Source organism: Sminthopsis crassicaudata, chromosome 2 (genome assembly GCF_048593235.1).
Source record: "Sminthopsis crassicaudata isolate SCR6 chromosome 2, ASM4859323v1, whole genome shotgun sequence".
In the NCBI taxonomy this organism is placed as follows: Eukaryota; Metazoa; Chordata; class Mammalia; order Dasyuromorphia; family Dasyuridae; genus Sminthopsis; species Sminthopsis crassicaudata.
This window is the reverse complement of record NC_133618.1, coordinates 89,867,062-89,884,059: the sequence shown is the minus strand read 5'-3', so window position 1 is coordinate 89,884,059 and position 16,998 is coordinate 89,867,062. Positions and strand designations below refer to the sequence as shown.

General features: G+C 45.2%; 1 protein-coding gene across 1 annotated transcript in view; it reads right to left on the bottom strand.

The window, feature by feature from the left end:
- Nucleotides 1-16,998, bottom strand: part of TTC7A (tetratricopeptide repeat domain 7A) — a 169,166-nt gene that overhangs the window by 43,929 nt on the left and 108,239 nt on the right. Inside the window, exon 15 of the mRNA XM_074286770.1 lies at nt 11,514-11,674. Coding sequence (XP_074142871.1) covers nt 11,514-11,674 — 161 coding nt within the window. The remainder of the gene's footprint in view (nt 1-11,513; nt 11,675-16,998) is intronic.

The following is a 16,998-nucleotide window of genomic DNA, read 5'->3' as shown; positions in this document are numbered from 1 at the left end:
GGAAGTGGATTTCTTCAACATAGAGAAGAGCTAATCCAATTCCAATTGATTAATGATGGACAGAACCAGCTACATCCAGAAAAGGAACACTGAGAAATGAATGTAAACTGTTATTTTTACCTTCTGAATCCAATTCTTCCTGTGCAACAAAAAATTCGGTTCTACACACATATATTGTATCTAGAATATACTGTAATATATTTAACATATATAAGACTGCTTGCCATCTGGGGGAGGGGGTTGGGGGAGGAAGGGAAAAAAATCTGAACAGAAGTAAGTACAAGGGATAATGTTGTAAAAAATTACCCATGCATATGTAATGTCAAAAAATGTTATAATTATAAAATAAAATAAAAAATTAAAAAAAAAAAAAAAAAAAGGATCCCATAACTGATCAATCAACACAAAAAAAAAAAAAAAAAAAAAAAAAAAGAAACCTTAGGGAGGGAGAAGTGCAGGGGAAGGAAAACATTGTACATTCCAAATGCTCTGTCACTGGGCTTTCAAAACTGATATGGCAGGCTTCCAGGCCTGCTGGGTAGAACCAGTGACTGATGGACTGTTTGTTGGAAAGCTCCCCTCATTGGCTAGGGAACTTTGTTTGGTTACCATAGAGATCTCCACTACAAGGGCCCTGACTAAAGTGTGAGGAATCTGTTACTTAAAACCACCACCACAGAGGCCCTGCTGGCTTCAGGAATGAGCCCCCCTCAGCTCATTTTCATTCTGCCTAAGTTTCTGCCTCCTGTCGAGCCTTCCTCTACGCCCTCCCCAATTCCCCAAAAATCCGAAAAAGAAGGGAAGAGTGGCGCCTTTGAGGAGGCAGTCTCTGGCTGACTTGCTGCTCTTTTGGCTTGGGGTGCGCCTCCATGAGCCTATAAGATAAGGCTGCTGGCACCCCAGGCAGGCCAGAACCCGACCCTCAGGAGGCCTGGAGAGGGCTGCCTGGCCAAATGTTTCCTGGGCTTAGTTGGTGGCCTACAGGGTTTCAGGAAGTAGTGCTAGGGGTGTCTGGTTCCCATCAAGCCAGGTTCACACCGTACCCTAAGGGACCATCAACCTTTGTCTCATCACGTTTTTGGCTTTGTTTCTTGTTATTGTTGTGGCTGTTTTTGACCCCAGCTTCATTTGCTAAATAAAAGTCAGCCCATAGCATGGAAATCCAGATTCTCTTTCCTGTGCTCTCCCTTAATCCCTGAATTGAGGAGGATTTTTAGAAGAACAAGTCCACCAAAGCCGTTATCTCTCACCAGGATTTCAGAACCTATTTTACAAGAATAAGAATCTCTCCCACATATGACTTCCTCTGCAGCCCCCAGGACTGTCAGGCTTTCTGGGTCACAATCCTTTGTGGGCCCCTTTCCTTTGTATCAGAGCTCCCTCCCTTCTTCATTATCTCTAAAAGCTCTACTCTTCTTCTATCAGGTTGAGTTTTCTCCCAGTTCAGGTCCTGTCAGTCACTTGAACTCCTATAACAATGTCTATAGTAGGGAGAGAGCTCGACTTGGAGTTGGGAGACCTTGGTTCAGCTCCTCTCCTCATGGCCCTTATTGGCCTTGAGACCACAGCAAGACCCAGGCCCCTAGACCCAGGTCCCTCATCAGTAGAATGTGAATGATCCTTACAACTACCTACCTCAGAGTGTTTGGTGACAAAGGTGTTGTATAAGCCTTGATACTATTCCTACATCCATGTGAGGAGTTATCTCTACTCTTAAAAGAGAGCAAAAAGACAATATTTATGTTTCTATGTCTAGCTGATAGGTGACACTTTAAACGACTCTTCAGGAATCATTCTCAGAGTTCTTCCCATTTTTCATAGTGCTTTTTACAGAGTGGAACAAGATAAAACAAGAGATAAATGTCAGTTAGTTGATAACTTCATTGACTTTTGGACCTGATTTACACAATGTATTTTGGCTGGCACTTGAGCATTTGACAGAAGAGAAGATGGTGGATGGCCCCAGAAAACGTGAATGATTTGCCCATGGTCACAAGTATCCTTTCATCATCATATGCTTTATGTTTTTCCTCAATAGGCAGAAGCCACACATTACAGAAGCTGAGGAAGGGACCTCCAGGCCCCTTTCACTTCATAGATGAGAAGGCAGTGACCCAGGCAGAATCACAGGCTGGAGTGTGTCCAGGGCAGGGCTGGAAGGCAGGTTTTCTCGGCTCCAGGTCTGGCTCTCTGCCCGTTAAAAAGGGCTCGCAAGGGCCAACCCCCCAAATCCACATCCCCTCTAACCCAAGCAGGGGAAAGCTTTGTGACAAACCGCCTCTTTTCTAACTCTGTTCGGTAAACATCAAAAACTCTAGGGATGGCCTAGGACATGGAGATGAAAAAGGAAACGGTCTCTGCCCTGAAGGTGCTCACAACCCAGAGGGAGGCGAAGGGAGAGGGAACAAAGCATCCTCCCAAATGCTGAGATCACCAGACAAAGCCCCTGAGCACAGAGATCGAAGGCTCCATCACTCAACTTTACAAATAGCAAAGGAGGAAGGGGAAAAACAGACTCCTATCAGGGAAGAACTACACCTGCGGGCCACCGGCAGCAAAGGCTCAGCCCGGGCACTCTGCCTTGTCCCCCAGCACACACTCCCTCCTGACGGGCATGAGGTCAGAGGCAGACAAGATCACATTTATTTATTTATTTGTGCCACTGTTGCTGCAGAGATGTTCGCTGGGCTGTTTATTTAATGAGCCGCAGTAACAACAGCTGTGGCCACACACAGCATGTTACCCGGCTGGGAGCAGCTGGAAAACCAGGGCGGCGCTCCGATCGGGCGGCTATGACATTTTTTCAGCTTCTCCTGCCCCATAATGGACCGGGTGACATTTTCTGTTAATCCTGGGGTTTCTGGAGTCTGGGGTGTTAATTTCAAAGCTTCTATCATCTGAATGTGGGCTAGCCAAGCAGTTGAGGGAGATGAGAGTGATTTTTGCCCCCTGGCATTCTTTCTAGTCTTTCTCCCCAGCACTGGGGGCCAGGACGTCCTTGGTGGGACGGTGCATCTCATGATCTTCCTGGTTCCTCCAGAAATCTATTGTGAAGCCTTCTGGCACAAGGCCTTTCCTGGTCTGTCCATGCTGGTGGGCCCCTCCAGCAGGCCCTGGACCTGTCTGGGAGCATGCCGTCGGCCCCTCAGTCACAGTGAGCTCTTGGAGGGCATGTCTGGCCTCCCACCCAAAACAGATCTCCTGTGGGACCTTGGCATCTCCTGACAGAACATGCACATTTTCCCTTTGTTCTGATCCTCCTTTCATTTGCCTATTCAGCTCAATTCTCTTGAAGCAGTAAGGCCACTTGTGAATCTAATCTCTGAATGGCATGGGGAGAACCTGTGATCCTACTTAATCCACTGATCCACCAAACAAAGGTATACTTCTGTTTGTCATTCTTGCTCAGTATCTCATACAACTGTCTTAGGAATTTCCCAGCATCCTAGATTCTTCAAAATTATAGTTATTATGGCCAAAAATGGTGTGGAAAAGGAGCTCTTAACTTTTTTTGTGCCATGGATATATCTGTGGCAGTCTTGTAAAAGTCTCTGGACCTCTTCTTGGAGTGTTTTAATTAAATGTCGATTAACTAGCATAAAATAAAAAGTAGAGGATTACAAAGAAAACCAATCACAGGCCCCAGGTTAAGATTCCCTGATGCAGAAATAAAAGGACTAGGCTTAAAGCTGGGAGACTCGGGTTTCAATTCTGTCTCTGCTTCTCACCACTTGCACAACCATGGGCAACTCATTTAATTTTTTCAGTCTCACTTTCCTCATTTGTAAAATAGGGCCAATATCAACCTTCAGAGATGCCATGAAGGTCAAACAGGACAGTGCATCTAAAATTCCTGGTGGTTTGTAAAGCACTGCACAACTGTGAGTGATTATTATTACATTTTTGGGAGTAAACTGGAATGACTACTGTGCTGAAGCCCTGTCTTAGGGGATGTTATCCAGATCCCACCATTCTAGAGGATCTGGAAAAAATCTCTGAACAGACAAAAAGGGAGACAAGCAGCAAGACAGAGCAGCTGATCTTGGGCCACACAACTTTGATGGAGCTGGTATATCAGGATGCAATGGAAAGAGTGCCGGATCTGGAGTCAGAGAACCTGGATTCAAATCCTGCCTCTGAAGGGACATTGGAGAAGGTCCCCTTTCTGGATCTCAATTTCTTAATCTGCAAAATGAGGAGGGAGTGCAGGGTTTGGACTTGATGTCCTTGGAGGGTCCTAGCAGCTCTAGATTCAAGACCCCGCATCCTAGGCTTTCATCAATATGGACTCTCCTTGTAGTGATATGCATTGGAAGCCATCCTGCTTGTACATTCTGGGAGATTCTCCTCAGATGAGAAGTAAAAAAATCAATGTGCTAGTTTCAACATTATGTGAACACATAATTACCCATCACTCTTACTATAGGGCTTGTTTGGCCATTTCTGGTGTATAATCCTCTGTTTATGCTACAGTCTAAATATGCCTACCATGCATCTCTCCATTATTCTCCATATAATCAACAACTGTAATTCTTCATGGATTATGATATTCCATATTTCAGAGCCTTAGAATCTCAGCAAAATATACCGGTGTTAAAAAGAATGCTTTGTTTCAAAGGTTTCATCATTGAAAATAATACCCAATTTTCCAGATGAAATCCAAATCAACCTCTTTTCTTTCATTTGTTATTTATATATAATGCAGTAGATACTGATGGTCAACTCTGGGGATTGTCCTGCACACTGGGCAATAAGCATTCTTCATTCATGTGACTTTCTCCCATGTGTATAATCAGGTCAAACTCTTTTGAATGACCATGGATCTTTAGAAGGCTTTGCAATGATCTATGACTTGATATGGTCAGCACAGTATTATCAGCTTATCATATAAGTCATTTTTCAACTGGACCCTAAGGCTAAACAGTAACCTCCCCTCAACTGCTTTGGTGGGCATAAGTCTCTCCTTTATACTTGCTTGGATATTAAAACCAGACAGTTGTAAACAAAGTTCTTATATCTTGGGGAGAATTATAAGTGACCTGAATACATATAGCAATTGTTAATGAAGAATATTGCATTAATAGAAGCAGAATGTCTAGAAAGAAAGACACAACATTCTCTTTGCTCAGTCCATATCTGAAGTACTGTGCTTGCTTCTAAGTGCATTTTAAGAGGGGATAAGCTACACCACGTCTTGAGAAAAGCTACGAGGAGGGTGAGTGGTCTGTAAAACATAACAATATCTATTAAAGGACTTGGGATATTTAGCCAGGAGAAGATTGAATTGGGACATCCTGGACCTTCCATGGTACTTCAAACCACATAACTAGTTAGTGGGCAAGTCTTGCTAGGGATTGAATTTATACAATTCCCCTCTCTGTTCCCTATTCTCTCTTCACTCATTACAAGACTCTCTTTCCTTCCACCCCTGCATGATTGAAGTATCTTCCTAACTAGCCTCCCTGTATCCAGCCTCCCTGTATCCAGTCTCCCCCGCCCTTCCCTACACAGCTGTCCAAGTGATTTCACTAAAGCACAACTATCCCTCCCCTGCTGTCTCTAAGATAAAATACAAATCCTCTGTTTATCATCTAAAGCCCCCTACAATCTGGCTCGTTTACCTTTTCAGATTTGTGTGTTTTATCCTCTTTTTGTGGAGTTCTGCCAAACTGTCCCACTTACTCTGGCCATCCCCCATCTGGGAATGCTCTTCCTTCTCTCCTCAGCCTTCCAGAACCCACAGTTTTCCCCTAAATCTCACTTCAAGCACTACTTCCCCCTCCAGGGGCTTGAGACACAACCATGCACTGCATATACTTTGTTAGGAAGCCTTGGTCTAAGAGAGTCTGGGCATCTGAGGCTGACGTCCCCGTCCTTCCTCCCATCTCCCATCCCCCATCCTTCCTTGAAGGTAAGGGGTTTATTTGGATGGCAGCGGCCTGCCTTCTAAGGAAAATCTTCAAAGTCAATAGTGGTGAGAGTTTAATGCCAGTGGGATCAGAGTAACAGTACAACGTTTTATGGTTTGCCAAGGATTTTAGGGGTGCTGTCCGATTTGATGTTCATGGCCACTTTTGAGATGGAGGTCACCCCCTCTTTATAGATGGGGAAAATGAGACTCAAAGATTAAATGACTCCTCTACAGCTGTTACATGGCTAGCCACAGGGAGATCCAGAATAGGGAGTAAGGTCTCTTCTGTCAAGGTCAGTGTCCTAGTCCTTACTGAGCATTATTCAGACTCTTTGGAAATTTCAGAAGATTAAGGCAGTTTTACATGAGATAAAAGAGTATCATGCACATGCTTGAATTTACTTACATATGTATATAGTATATATTTACATATACTATATGCTTATACATATGCACATATGCATATACACATGTACTGTATACTCCATGGGGACAAGAGTTATTTCATTTTTCTTTTTATATCTTCAAAGCTTAGCAGACTGCCTAGCACATAAGAAGTGCTTAATAAAAACTTGCTGATTGGACTGAAAGATTATCTTCAAGTATCTAGAATATTGTCCAATAAAACAGAGTTTGGATATATTTCTCTTTTATATTCCTAGGATACAGAACTAAGAATAATGGGAAGCTCAAGACAGACAGTTTTCATGTTGATTTACAAAATAAAATAAAAAAAAAAGCTGTAACAGTTATGGCTAACTTCCATATGTCAAACTATACTCAAAAATAGTAATAATCTGCACCTATTTGCTGCGAAAAAAAAAAAAAAAAAAAAAGGCTCAATTAGACTAGAAGAAATAATAATAATTCACCTCAATAATCCAGCATTCAATAGACCTAGGAATATGAATTATTTGAGGAAGAACTCTCTATTTGATAAAAATTATTGGAAAAACTAGATGACATTTAGTTTTTGTAATAGCAACTAAGATTAGAACAACATCTTACACCACAAATCACCTACTGCTAAAAACAGATATGCAATCTGAATATCAAAGGTCACAACATTTAAAAGAAAATTGGAATGGGGTTATATTGGGTATCATCTACAACTATGGCAATGGGGATAATTCTTAACCAAACAAGGGACATACTAGTGCAGACAAAAGCATCAATATAGCACCTTAATTAATCAGTGCCTTAATAAGCCCAAATTCAGCAAATATTTACAAGCAAATGATTGAGTGGACAAGGTAAGAAGAAAAGAGGAGGGAAGATGGAGATTGCATTAATGTGTGTGCAGGAAGTCATATCCCCTTGTCCCGCTGCTTAAGACTAGGAAAGCTTCCTGGAGATGGAGAGGTTCTGGGGCTGTCTGACTGACAAAAAGAACAGAACAGGCAAGCAAAATTAAATAAGGCCCTCCTCCTCCTCAGCTGGCTGGAGAGCCTTTCTTTCTTATTCCTTCATTTCAGAAGTCTGAAGCCTTTTCTCACAGAGTGGGAAAACCTGGCAGCTCAAGAGTAGGTTCAAGATCCTACTGAGCCAGGCAAGACTGCGGTGATTTAGAAAGCACAGTATCAACTGGCCCTGCAGCCCTAAGCAGGTTTGGCAAAGACCAATTTTACTATTGAAAGGGAGGACATTTGCCCCCTGTGTATTTCCATTATCATTCCACCAGGTTACATCACAGGCAGAATAGCTGCGCTGTATCTGAGATGAATATATCCCCTGGCTAATCCCTAATGTTTTAGCCATGCCTTAGGACTGGCTAAGCTACCTGTTTGCTAAATTATAGGCTATCCTTTGCAGGGAAAGCTAGGACCTATTGGGGGGGGGGAGGGGTTCTCTCCAGGAGCCTGTATGCCTTTTCCCCCTCCTTTCTTTGGGATCCACAGGCATCTGTGCCCAGGAAGGCCCGTGGCTGGCGTCAGTCTGGCCAGGGAGAACTAGCTCAGCGGGCCACAAGTTCCAGGCTCAGTCAGTCCACAAGCACTTATTCACTCTCATAATGTGGGATACAAAGAAACAAAGTCAGATCCCTCCTCTCCAGCAGCACAGTCGAACAGCTAGAGCATGCAGGGGAAGGATTTTGTTGGCATCTGCCTCTTGTTTCTGCACGGGGAAGACTTCACTCAGGTGGGTGCTGGCTTTAAGGGACGCCAGCCTCCTCTCTGCTGAAGCCACGGGAATCCAGTGACAGGCAAAAGTCTGAGGATTGCCCACTGCCCGACCACGGGGATGATGAGGCGACTTCAGAGGGAAGGCTGCCAAGAAGGGAAGCAGAAGCGGGAGGGGGGTGGGGAAGGGTTTGCCAAGGCTTGAAGGAAGCTAAGAAAGCCGGGGGGCAGAGGGAGGATATTCCAGGACTGGGCTGCTGTTGGCAAAAGGGCAGATTGGAGATGGAAGGTCTTTGTTCAAGCCACAGCAGGGAGGCCGGATGGCCAGCATCCTGGAGAGCAGGGCACAGAGGAGAGGGCAATGGAAGTACATAGTAAAGGTGGCAAAGGGCCAGGTACAAAGGCCCTAAAGTCAAACCAAGGGTCTGACGCGACGCCTGGAGGTAACACACCGCCCCAGATGCTTTAGGAGGATCCCTTTGTAGAATGAGCAGAAGATGGACTGCAGGGGAGGCAGCCCAGAGGCCAGTTACGGCTACAGCATGGGCACACGGTGACGGCCCATCAGCAGCACCAGAAGAGACAAGGGAGCGCACATGGTGTTAGGGGGAACAAAGAAGCCTTGGTGACAGAATGGGCTTGGGAGGACTGTCGTACCCTTAAGAGCAACAGAGAAGCTTGGAAGAGGGGAAGTTGGAGGGAAAATAACGTGCTTAGTTTTGGCCACGTTGAACTCAAGCTGTGTTTGGCCCATGGAAGAGGTTCGATGGGCAGCCGGATGGGTCTGGGTGCCATGTGAGAGGGAAGGTTAGAAAGGGGGTCCCAGAATCCTTTGCTCGGAGACCGTGTCCATGGGAGCCGGCAGAGAAGGAAGAGAGCAGGGCAGGCCCCGGGACAGCACCTGGACAAAGGCCCAGCAAAGGCGACGGAGACTGAAGAGGACAAGCGTGGAGGCAGCAGGAAAGCGGGAGAGGGCCCAGACCTAGGTGAAGCACGGAGGGGAGGCTGACTGAATCCCAGTGCACAGGGGCCAAGCGGCGGGCCCCAGGTCGGGAGATCCCTTTGGAGAGCAGCGGGGGTGAACCGTGAAGCTAAAACGCAGAGGAGCAAGCGGCTAGTGGTTGGGGCCAGGAGAGCAGCCTATGGCCAGGGCTGGGGCTCCGCCTGCAGCTGGAGATGAAGGGGGTCATCTCTGAAACTGGGACTGGGGCAGAGCTGAGGGACCCTCCTGGGGCCACTCAGGATTATCACCACTGGGCCAAGTCATGCTCAATGACCTAGTTAATGTCTAGGAGACATCGCCATAACCAAAGCATGGTTCAAAAAAAGAAAATTCCCAGAGAATTTAATTCGAGAAAAACCCAGTTCTGAGTACTCCGTTTTCACTGCTCAAAGTTTTTCCATATTTCTGATCATTGTCAGTAAGCCCGCCCCTTCCACTCCCCAGCTTCCTGTGACATTAGAAAAGCACACTGCAATGGTGCTACGGACATACAAGGGCATGTGAAGGTCACATGAGGCAGCCCCTTCTCCCTCCAGCCAAAGATTCAAATTGGCCCCTGAAGTCTAGAGGCTCCCCCCCCCCAGACTGAATCTCACTAGGTTAGGGAGCAAACGCCTGCAGAGCTGTTACAGCTCGCCTTTTAGGAAGGTGTCTATCTACGTCTCCTTACATTTCTACCTCTCAGAGTGAGAACTCCTACTGATACAGCACTTGACAAAGGGTGCCCCCCAGCCACTTTAGGAGGTTCGCAGTAAGAGGGTCCATGGCTCATGAGAGGAGAGATGGTCTCATTCTCTGTACTTCTGTCTCCGGGTCCACTGTGGTACCTGGCTCACAGGAGATTGCTTAATAAAATACCTTGATTGACTGGATTATTCCTCCCATTTCATAGGTGACAGCCACAAAGTAGCGAGTCCAGGCTCTGACTGTCGGAGAGAAGTGCTCTAAGTTCTGTGAGCCGCCTTAGTTCTGTTTTTCCAAGGGAACTCCAAATTTATCTATTTTAGGCTTCAATGTCCAATATATCAGGGTCTGAGGAATATATCCCAAATCACACATCTTTTCCTCTTCCGGGTGTAAGAGCCATGAAATGATGTCCAACACCACTCCCCCAAACAACTCTTTCTCCCCCCCAAATTCTCTCCCCTTTAGCATCCCAAAGCAATTAACCCTATAGTCCCCACTGGCTTTCAGAGCTTGTTCTCTGAAGATTAACTCTGGGAGAGAGAGTGAGGGATCAAGGAAATCTCACTGTTACATTCAAGCAGAACTAAATGATCGCAACGACAGGGGGAAAAAGCATTTGTAGCATCTACTATGTGCGAGGCTCCGCAATGAGTGCTTTACAAACATTACCTCATTTGATCCTCATAAGAGCCCTGTGAAGGGTAAGTGCTGTTATTTTCCCCCTTTTATAGTTAAGGAAACTCAGACAACAGAGGTGAGTAAATCTGCTCAGGGTGAAACAGCCAGGAGGGCTCTAAAGCTGGGTTTGAAGTCGGGTCTTCCTGACTTCAGGCCCAGTGCTTAGGCCCCTCAGAAGGAAGAGTAGGAAAGATGCTTTCCTCCATCCTCCAGAACAGCCTGGGATGAAGAACTACATCAAGCTGGCACAGGGTAGGGGCAGGCGCTCAGGGAAGGCGGAAGTATCAAGTCTGTGGGGCCGCATCTCCAGTCTGGCTCTGTCACAAACATTTCTCTGTGCTGTTCTATCACTGCAAAACGTGACCCAAAGCAGCTCATGTGAACTTGTCTAAGTGCAGATTTTGGGGGGAGAGAACGGGGGTAGTGCAGACAGTGCTGGCAGTGCCAGCGTCAGAGGGCCCGGGAAGGATCCTGGCCCTACTACTGGGCAAATTCCATCAGATAACATTAGGTGGGGGGACAGACCCCGTAAACTTCACCCAACCCAAAGCCCTGGGGGCTTTCAGTGCTCCCCACACTTTTGGGTACTTCTTTATCCCTCGAATTTGCTTAGGATACGATTTTGTAGCTATGTCCCATACCTATTTGGAGCTATCTTAATACATGGTGGGAGATAGTGGTCTGAACCTAATTTCTGCTGTGTTCCTTCAACGTTTATCCAGCAATTTTCTGTCAAATACAAGTGAGTGCTTGCCCCAGCGCCAGGATCTTTGTGGGCTGCTAGCTTTGTGTATATAATTACCCACTGTCTCCCTGACTGACTTCTCTGTGGCCGAAGTCCTTTGGACACAGATCCCTTTATGTACCGTATTGTGAGAGTGCTCAGGCGCACTGTGCACTTGGCCCTGTCTCCCTGGCCAGCCAAAATCCCCTAAAAGGTAGGAGACGGCTGTGCTTGCTCTGCGCGTCCCTCTCTCCTCCCTCAGAGCACCCGGCCAGGGCTCTGCTTGCAGCTGAGAGGAGGGGGTGCTAGAAACGTATGTGTTTATGCAGCCTCTGACTTGGAAGAAAAACACACAGGGCCTGGGCAGTTTCAGCCAGGGCTCGCACTCACTTGAAGTTTTCTGGGTGCTCAGTGACTGCCATGTTGATGATGTCCAGGGCATGCTGGTAGTGCTTCTGGGCTGAGAAGAGGAGCGCCAGGAGGTGTAGGCAGTGGACATCATCCTTGTGTATCTTCAGAGCCTCTTGCAGATGCTCTATGGCATCAGAGACCTGTAGGAGGGGGAAAAGTCACTCGCTGTGGTCTTCCCTCCCGGCCCCAGACCTCACTGTCTCTGCCCCAGAGGCTACAACTCCCCAGGACACAGGCCCAGGCCTCCAAGGGGATCCAGATGAAGTCATCAGGGACAAGGAATGATAGCTCTAAATTTGCTTAATGAAGTTCCTTGGGAAGAGAGATCACATTTATGTCTTTGCCGCTCTCTTTCCCTCCAAATATAGCACAGTGCTGTGTTCATAGGAAGCACCTGGTAAATATTTGGTAGAGAAACAAGATGAGAAAGCAACATTCTGAACAAGAAATCTCTCTCCCCAACAAACGGTCATCTAGTCTTTCCTTGAAGCCTTCTAGTGGGGGGGTGGGAGGAGGAAGAAGAGAGACACAAGGCAGCCCACAGGTATTAAATGGCACCAATGGCGACAGAAGTTTGTCTGATATTAAATTAAAATCTGCCTTCCTCCAAGATTCTTTGAGTGCTCTTAGTTCTTCTGCCTTCTAAGTTTAAACAGGACTATTCTATCTCTCCTCCACGAGAGCTCTTCATATCCCTGAAAAGAGCCATCGAGCCCCCTACATCTTCCATTCTCTGGGTCAGACACCTCCAGTTTCTGGAGCTGACACTCATGTGGAGTGATGTCCAGTGGGGAGGACACTGGGCTTAGAGCCAGCAAGACACCTGAGTTCAAATCCTATCTCAGACACTTTTACTAATTGTGATTCTGTCCAAATCACTTAGCCTTTCTTTGCCTCAGTGCCCAAGATGCAAAAAGCCTGAGTCTCTCAAGGCCTGTAGACCCCTTCTCTGAAGAATGTTTTCAAATTCATAAAACTCATCAGAGTATAAAGGAAACCAATTATACTGAAATGCAGTTACCAAATATTTTAGAGGGAAGAGGTACATGAAGAGATCATTTAATAGTTCTTAACCTGGGGCCTGATTTTTAAAAAAAAATATTTTGATAACTGCCTCAACATGAGGAGCAATCCTGTCTGCTTCCCTTTCTCCTCTTCCTTATTAGTTGGTACCCAGACACTTAGGAGGCTATCTTAAACCATAACTAGTCCTATATTCACATCCTCAGATACAATCTGCTTTTAAAGTTTTCAGCCCTGTTGTGCTGGAGATCAGTGACTCCTTGAAGCTGAGATCTTTCATTTTGCCTCACACTGACCCTCCAAAAGTATTTTTCTTCTTCAGATACCTTTAAATATTCCTATCATCTCTCCTGTGTCCTGCATCTCTGATCTGGGGAGTATTTGATGGATATTAGGCATGACACTCATTTCAGCTTTAGTTCCTGTTGTAACTCATTCTAGAGCTAAAGAACGATGGCTGAAAAAATGTGAGATATAATAATTAAGTAAAATATAATAGATTGTAGTAATATAATAGATTATAGTAATATAATTTATAAAATACAATGAATGAGATTTATTTAGGCTGCAAAAGATACCTCTATGGAAGAGATGGGACACAAACCTAAGCCTTGGAAGATGTGGAGGATTTGGGAGAAGAGCATTCTAAGGAGGGGGAGTAGCATGATCAGAAATGCAAAGATGGGAAAAAGAACATGACATGAATGGAAGAGTAAAAAAATAAACTGGCATACTGTGGGAGAAGGTACATTTTGGGAAGCAGTGGATGTAGCTGGATAGCAAGGAGCATCCTTAAATTTAGGGAGGAAGCAGAGCTAGGCAAAACAGGCTATGGGTAGCTACTATAGGTCCATGAGGAGAAAATCCATTGAAACAGTGATTTAGGAAGACTAGTCTGGTGACTAGAGGGAAGCTAGGCCCAGTAGGACTTGGAATTTGGAACACTCATCTTCCTGAATTCAAATCTGACTTCAGACACTTGTTGTCTGATCCTGGGACAGATCACTTAACCCTGCTTACCTCAGTTTCCTCATCTATAAAATGAACTAGAGAAGGAAAAGACAAACCACTCCAGTAACTTTGCCAAGAAAACCCAAAATGGGGTCACAATGATCAAAATGTCTCAACAGTCAGTTGACAGAACATACAGGATAGGTTGGAACAAGGAAGAAACTCAAAACTGGAAAAGACTAAATTGATTTCTAGCCTTCACTGAATCATGGAGTTCTGAATTCTCAGAGTTGATAGGAAACTCAGACATCATCCAATCCTACTTGTAGTTGACAAAGCTGTGCTCTACTACCTACCTGACAAACTATTCTTGCCTTTCACTAAAGTTCACCAAGTGAGGAAGTAGCTATTCCCTCTCCAGAGGCTGCCCCTTTCATTTTGGGATGGCTTAATTAGCAAGGTTTTCCTTACATCAAGCTTAAATATGAGACTCTGCAATTTCCACCCACTATTCCTAGGTCTGCCCTCTGGGGCCAAGAAAAACAAGCCTGATCCCTCTTGCACAAGATAGTCCTTTGCATACTTGAAAACAGCTATAACATTCCTTTCTGTAGTCTTGCCTTCTGCAGGCTGACCATCCCAGCTCCTTCCAGAGATGTCTATATGGCATGAATTTTCAGTCCTTGTCCATCTTGGGTGCTTCCTGTAAATGGTGATACCCAGAACTAACTGTACATCATAGGACGGGGCAGGATGTGTCTCTTGCTGAGCACCCTGCCCCTGAGACAGCACCTGTCATGGTTGTCATAACCCACGGCTGCCCTCGACAGAGCTTGCAGCACCCTGAAAAGTCCAGATCTTCAGAACAAGTACTGTCTAGACCGTTTTCTTCAGGTCTTCTGTTCTGGCTGCAGGCACTTCGGAGCAGGCTTCCAGAGGGGGACCCCATGTTTATGCCCCTGCTAATTCTACAAAACTACTTTACACAAGCCTCAGATCCATCACCCTCACACCTAAGTGGACACACGGTGACAGACCCAGTGACATTCCTCGCACATGGTCCCCATGACTCCAGTGAGTTAGAAAAGGGCCTTAATGATGTCAGAGGCCAGGTCCAGCCCCTCCTATTTCACTGCTACTCTGGCCCTAGTTAGTCATCTGGCAAACTGGTCAAGATGGGAGGGGATACACACAATGGACGGAAGTACAGCTCGTTCAGTGCTGAAAAAACAAATCAGCATATGTCCTACTTAAAATTCAATTCATCATACAATTATTGAGTACCTATTACAAGCAAGGCACTGAGGATATAAAGACAAAAAACCTCAGAACAGCCCCTGCCTCTCAAGGAGTTTGTCTTCTACTGGGAGGGCAACACAATGTGTTTCACTGGTGGGGTAGGAATAGCTTTTGTTTATAAGTGATGACACAGTCATTTTGGGGAGTGTCTTATCTGTGGTCCCTCCCTTTTAAGGCTTTCATTCTAACTAAGGCTTCATCTATGATTATATTTAGGAAAAAAACTAAACAATACCCTGAACTAGAAAACATTTTCATGTCATATATTAAATGCAGCCTAGCATCAAAACATGTAAAATCTTCAAAATCAACTTAAATTTGCCTGGAAATAGTACAAAGAATGGAAATACTGAACATGGACTGAGACTTATCTGTAAGGTAGTACTCAAACCACTCCTTCCTGAAATTCCAGACAAACATATTTTCAAAACTCAGACTTGAAAACAGGAACCAAAATAGGAGGTAGGGAGAAGGGACAGATAAAAAGACCCTGAGAAAGATATTTCTCTTTCACCTACACATCTGACTGATTTTGCCCCTCATTTAAGTAGTTAAGGCAGCTAGGTGACAATGAATAGCAAACACCATCCCTGGAACTAGAAGGACCCAAGTTTAAATCTGGCCTCAGACACTGAGTTTATGACTCTGGGCAAGTCACTTAACCCAGTTTGCCTCAATCCTTCATCTGTAAAATGAGTTGGAGATGGAAATGGAAAAAAAAAAATCCTAGTAGGTTCACTAAGAAAATCCCAAATGCATGAAGAGTTAGACACAACTGAAACAACAACAACAAGGAAAAGAAAAGTAAAAAGTTAATCTCATAAGTGATTTACTGATCACAGGCAATTAGTGGCCAAGATCTGTCTCCGGCTTTTGCATCAGGTATCTGGGATCCCCAGAATCTTCTCCTGCTTTTAAGAATCCTGGGCTCCCTTCAAGACTCTGCTGAAATGCTACTGTCAGCAGGTTGTCATTCCTAGCCCTGCCAACAGCTGGAGCTTTTCTCTCAAACATAGTCTTCCATGTCACTTGGTACAGAAGTTTTATATACTGATTTAATTACATGTTTCCCATTAGAATGGGAGTTTCCTAATGACAAGTCATGTTTTTTATATTTCTTTGTGTACCCAGAACTCAGTGCAATGCTAGGCCAAGTAAATGTTGGGATAGCTGGCTCTGGATAGAGCAGCAGGCCTGGAGCCAGGAAGACCTGAATTCAAATCTGAACTCAGACTCCTCCTGGCTATGTCACTGGGCAAGTCTTTGTCTCAGTTTCCTCATTTATAAAGTGAGGTAGAGAAGGAAATAGCAAATCACTCCAAGTATCTTTGCCAAGCCCAAATTGAAAGGACTGAACAATAGTACACACTGACTTACTGCTTCCATTCCTTCATTATCCTAAGGGACTGATTCAAGGAAATTGTCTTTGAGTTTTTTTGGCAGGTGGGCCAGTGGTGGAGGGCTTTCCCTTTGCTGCTCCAGCTTCCTCGCCTCTGCAGGCAGAGTAGAGTGCTAGCTAAGGACTCCTGGCAGGGCTCAGGGCCTTCCATCACACAGAAGCTCCACATCCCCCAGTGGAACTGGAAAGTAAATTTCCACAAACAACAAAATGAAAAATGAATCGGCGGCTTATTAAATTAATTAGCACTGTGTCTTCAGAAACATTCTCCCTATCCCCCAAAAGTTCCCTCTCCCTGCATCTCTGCTCATGCTGCCTGGAGTGCCTGCTTTCAGCTCATCTGCTTATCGAAATCCCAGAGGGCTTCAAGGTTCCCGTCTCATCTCCACCGCGAAGCTGTCCTTGACCATTCAGCTCACACTGCAATCTCGCTTTTTGAATTTTCAAGCCAACACTTTTCCCCTCTGAATCTCTCAGTACTTAATACTTCATCCCACTGGAATCAGAGAATTTTGGAGCTAGAGTCACTTATATCATTGCATCCTGTCCAATGTTCCCATTTTACAGATGATAAAAATCTAGAATGGTTAAGTGAAGAGTCATACAGCTGGTGGCAGCCCAGTGCTTCTATCAGAGCCAGCCTTATTACAGAACAGGCAATGTGCCTAAAAAGTGTGCTTTCAAGAATGTAAGAAGGCTGCCTTTTATGTACATAGGTACATGTATCATGTATGTACTTATGTACGTTCCAGTCAAACTACACTAACAATTCCTCAATCTTCACTTTAGGCA